Raw genomic sequence first — 5,166 nt, forward strand, 5'->3', positions numbered from 1 at the left:
AAGCTGAGCCCCCCCTCCGAAACCAAAGTTGAGGTAACTCTCGAGATAGATCCTTACTTTCTTTTTTGATACAGAGGAGTTATCAACACTTTTACGTTTCTCCGCCATGTTTCGTTCATAAAATAGTGATGCCGTGGCGGCAGGAAAAACGAGGATGATCGCAGCTAGCAGCTGACTTGATGACAGCAAGGGTCACAGGTTAAGAGGTCACGGAGGTTTGGCCTACTAAGTAGCCTGCCTACAAGTTTAAGCGAGAACAAAAACATATATTTATATATATATAGTTTTTATACAGACTTTTGTATACATTATATATTCTAGTGTATTATCATAATTTCTTTAACATGTGCAAATATTTTTTTTTTTACCTCAACCTCAAACCAGATAAAGACTCGCGCCCCCCCTGTGATCTTTGCCGCCCCCCTTAGGGGTCCCCGGACCCCAGGTTGGGAACCACTGATATAAGTCATAACAGGGTAGTAAAACATAGATACTGAAAGTTTTAACTTTTTTATAAATGAATGTTAAATCACAGTTTGCTGGGCGCCTGGGTAGCTCACCGTGCGGCCATAATCAGAGGCTTAGTCCTCGAAGCAGCGTTCGCGGGTTCGATTCCGACCTGCGGCCCTTTGCTGCATGTGGTTCCCCCTCTCTCTCCCCTTTCACGTCTAAAGCTGTCCTATCTAATAAAGGCCTCAATTGCCACTAAAAAATCTTAAAAAAATAAAAATATCAATATCACTGTTTGCTTCCAAACAAATCTCAAACAAATTTAGTTACTCTGACAATTATTTCATCCATCATAAACCTAGAGTATTAAGAGTATACTGTATGTAGCTCTGTAACATGTATATAAATAATAAACATGTATTATTGGAGTTTTTGTCAAAACTACCAGGAGTTTAGAGTTGGGTTAGCTAGGTGAACTGACCTGTTGGGAAGGTTGTGTGAAGTGTTTGGAAGAATTTCAATTTTGTATAAACTACAACGTAAATGTACTTTTGCAATATGTTTAGGCTAAACCTTTTACCGCCATAAAGAAAAATAAAACATTAAAAGAAATGATAAACTAAGCAAGTGTACTGACTGCAAGATCAATTGTCACTGTCTAAATATATGTGTAAGCGTGTGACTTCTTTTGTAGGCTCTGAATGTATTTCTGACTGCATGAACAGGCCTTTGCGTGCCTGTCTCTGTCCATGACTGTGTGTGTGCATGACTGAGCATGTGTGTATATGGGAGTGAGTGAAAAGGTGAAAGGACCAGAGATGTGGGGTCAGTTGACATGGACATGACGTACAGATCAGAGACGGAGCTCAGCACAGTGTGGAAAGAACTCAGTAAGTACATTACTAAAATACAAAGCAGCTTGTTTAATTAGAAAACATCTTTCATTTCATTTTCTGGATCCAGAATTGGAATACAAGTACCAACAAAGTTGAAATGATCTGTTTGTAGTTTGAAATTTCTGTTATTTGCTTTACACTTGAACACTAAATATGTTTTTCCTTTTACACCAGAGTCACTGGCAAGATTATCCACATGCGTGACAATCTGTTTCCTGGACCAGGCTGTGCCAGGACTTGGTCTAGCCCGCTGGTCATGGACCATTTGGAACTTGCACTTATCTGCACTGGGCACAGTGCCCTCCATCCAGTCCCACTGCAGCGAGCTAAAGCCCAGCAGCTCAGTGTTGAACAATGACTTGAACAGCAATGTGCTGACTCCTTCCCCGACCCACAGGCCCATCTGCTTTTCAGCACCAGCATGTATAAATAGGTCCATTTACTCTGGGGTGTGGACATCATTTTTGTGGAGCCCCCTGTGAGCACTGCACTGCTATTCTTTGGGGCCGGTCAGGTAAGCCCTCCTTCTCAATCCATTCATCCTATAGACCATTGTCACTTTACATTTATGTGTCTTTTGTCTTTGTTGTTTCTGCTGAGCCACATAAATGTATAGACTGAGGTCAGACATGCACATGCATTCTCATACTGACCATGCATTGGGAGAACATCAACAGCTGCATCATCAAGTGTGAGCATGCAGTCAGCTTCAAGAAGGGTTTCATACCCAAACAGATGACATGCAATTGTTGAGACGTTCTTTTTTATAGGTCAAGATTCTATCTACCGTATGAAACATGCTAACACAAAGAATACTAATATACCTCTGAGGTAATTGATAATAAACATTAGTTTAAAAACACACGTTATAGTCCGCGTGTTAGAGGTTGTGTTTGAACTGTGTTATGTTTTCCTGAATAAGCCTTTAATATTGACATGGTTCTCCCTGCTCTCTACACTAAAGGTAAATCAGCATTCAGACACAGAGTAGCATGGCTCTGAATAACCCCACCCCACTGGGACCATGGAAGGTGAGTGTGATGTCTTTGCCATGGATGATTAACAAAAGCTGATTACATTCTTTTTGATTTCATGCCTGGCCTGATGATGTCAATGATGTTTGTGTGTGTCTGTACACACATCAGTGTGTGCGTGTGGCATGTGCATACTACATGTATGCATTTGTGTCCTCTCCAGATCACAGTTTATGACCAGGAGAACTTCCAGGGGAAGCGTTTGGAGTTTACCTCAGCCTGCCAGAACATCATGGAGTGTGGCGTTGACAACATCCGCTCCCTGAAGGTGGAGTGTGGAGCGTAAGTCAAACAAAAAGCTCTGCAGAATATTTCACACATGAGGAAACAGATCTACCTGTCAATACATTTATATTCAGCAACAATTGAAATGCAAAGCAGATCTAATATCTGATAATCAGTCTGTTTTACAAGTGTCCTAATGGTCCTGCATGTTGTGTACATGTGTCTCTCTGCTTGCTGGAGACAGCTGGGCAGGATATGAACACTCCAGTTTCTGTGGACAGCAGTTTGTGTTGGAGAGAGGAGAGTATCCTCACTGGGAGTCATGGAGCGGCAGCAACGCCTACCACATTGAGAGGATGATGTCCTTCCGCCCCATCTGCTCTGCTGTGAGTTTCTGTCCCACTCCAAAGGCGCCTCTTTCCCCTATATCTGACTTCTCACGTGTCGGCAGTTAAAAAGCACTACATTTTCACTCTTGGTTTCTTGTGTGACAAGCCTACAGAGTGACTTATGTCAGCTGCTGGTTGCAGCTAAAAATAGACTATAGTGCAGTGTGATCTTATGCACTATAAGAATTTGCACTTCCCACACAAATTAGATGTATATGGTAAATAACTTTTTTTTTCTTGCATCATGTGCACAAAGATCCACAAGGAGTCCAAGATGGTGTTGTTTGAGAAGGAGAACTTCATGGGACGCCAGTGGGAGATAAACGATGACTACCCCTCTCTGCAGGCCATGGGCTGGGGCAACAACGAGATTGGATCTATGCAAATTCAGAGCGGCTCGTAAGTCTCAACCTCTGCACTCAGATGGATCGCTCTTTACAGGCTTCTGACGTGTGAATGCTAGCATCAACCAGCATGCTACATTTAAAACTCACAATATAAGGGATCAGAATATCAGTAATATCAGGAGAGCATCAGTCAAAGGATAGTGTCATTGTTTACATATTCATGAATATGTTGCATTGGATCAAGAGACTTTATACACTTTGTTTTGCTGTTACACTAACAAACTGCAGACACAGACAGACACCTTAACTACCACCTGATCCCATTCCTCAGGGGGAAATTACGTCTTTCATTATTTATTGCAACTTGATTATGTCACTTTATTTGTGATTGTTAGTGTCTCAACAAGTGTCATATATATTATTTTACAATTCTATCAGGATTAACCCTTTGAGATGTATAATTCTGTATTCAAGGGGGTCCCATATTTCAGTATGGTGTATACTGTATATAGTATGTATAGTATGGCAGTATAGTGCCTAGGATTTTTTTCAGGGTTTATTGAATGTTGTGGATGCTCATAATATATTATATTTTATTTATTAGATTTATTAGGCTCTAGCCTTTTAGTAGTTTTTGTACGTACCTATTACAGTGTAACCTTTAAGGAAAAATATGGTTGACAGTAGCTCCCATTTCAGTCTTATTTACTTGACTAATCTGATTGTAATCAACTCCAACATACGTAGGTAGTTGCATGTCTTGTCAAAATGCATCCATTTATGACTACCCTAACCTGATATTGTCTCTTTGATATTTTACTTAGTTTGAATGGAGTGCGCAGCATGCTCACAATGATAGTTTTAAAAGAAGCCTACAGTATTCAACTTCTGCCTTCTTCTCACATAGTTTTGAAGTGTGGTTATTTTAAATCATTAATCACTGCTTTCCTTTGCTCTTCGTCCAGCTGGGTGTGCTACCAGTTTCCAGGTTACCGTGGTTACCAGTACATCATGGAGTGTGATCGTCATGGCGGCGAGTACAAACATTACAGAGAGTGGGGCTCCCATGCTCAGTCCTTCCAGGTGCAGTCGCTGCGTCGAATCCAGCAATGAGACCCGCTGCCTCCTCTCCCAACCTCTCACTCTTTACCTCCTCCAGCTCCTCTTCCTCCTCCCCCTTCACCCAGTCATTCCAAGCTTTAGCCAGCTCTGTCGCACCTTGGTGAAGGCTGACACTTTGCTGGTGCTTCACAATCGAGATGTTTACCGCACTTTTAGTTTGTTCTGTTGCCAAATGAAAATAAAGAGAAATGATGGAAAGAATTAAGGGAAAAAAACAGTCACAAGAGAAGCCCCTGACTGATGCCCCACTGAGAAAAGAAAGAAGAAATTAAAGGCCTCAGGGTGGAGATGTCACTTGCTTCTCATATTTGTGGGTAGATATGGTGCTACCAGTGATCAATGAAGAAGGGGCAACTTCAAATAAACAAAAATACAAGAGTCTGCTGCTAACCTCCATGTGATCAGTTGTGATTTATTTCCAATCTTTGCTTTTGGAAAGTTTTATGTTGCAGTACATTTACACTATGGCTTCTCCATTCATATCTTAAACACAAAAAGGGGCTCACAAGTCCACATGAAGCTTGCTCTAAAGCTGAGCAGTGGAATTCTTATATTGCCTGGTGTAGCAACATTAGGAAGTCTTGAAATATGCAGTTTGAGATATGAAAATAATGCACACATAAACATGACCAAAATGTAGTTAGTGCTACTAGTTAATTATCATGAGCAACAGTTTTTTTGTGAGAACATCATCCTTTGGCAT

General features: G+C 41.1%; 1 protein-coding gene across 1 annotated transcript; it reads left to right on the forward strand.

Annotated features, from left to right (window-relative positions):
- Positions 1-1,757: 1,757 nt before the first annotated feature.
- On the forward strand, positions 1,758-4,853 carry cryba1a (crystallin, beta A1a). Its single transcript, XM_031297306.1, has 6 exons — positions 1,758-1,860; positions 2,311-2,377; positions 2,544-2,662; positions 2,850-2,991; positions 3,251-3,393; positions 4,307-4,853. The coding sequence occupies exons 2-6, from the start codon at positions 2,339-2,341 to the stop codon at positions 4,452-4,454; spliced, it is 591 nt and encodes a 196-aa protein (XP_031153166.1). The 5' UTR covers positions 1,758-1,860; positions 2,311-2,338; the 3' UTR covers positions 4,455-4,853.
- Positions 4,854-5,166: the final 313 nt, after the last annotated feature.

The sequence above is a fragment of the Sander lucioperca genome, chromosome 5, assembly GCF_008315115.2.
Source record: "Sander lucioperca isolate FBNREF2018 chromosome 5, SLUC_FBN_1.2, whole genome shotgun sequence".
Taxonomy (NCBI): Eukaryota; Metazoa; Chordata; class Actinopteri; order Perciformes; family Percidae; genus Sander; species Sander lucioperca.

Excerpts from the sequence above, each read along its gene's own strand:
- cryba1a (XM_031297306.1), top strand. The coding sequence starts at position 2,339 with ATGGCTCTGAATAACCCCACCCCACTGGGACCATGGAAG. Across the intron at positions 2,378-2,543 it reads CCCCACTGGGACCATGGAAG|ATCACAGTTTATGACCAGGA; the intron begins GTGAGTGTGATG and ends TGTCCTCTCCAG. Across the intron at positions 3,394-4,306 it reads ATGCAAATTCAGAGCGGCTC|CTGGGTGTGCTACCAGTTTC; the intron begins GTAAGTCTCAAC and ends CTCTTCGTCCAG.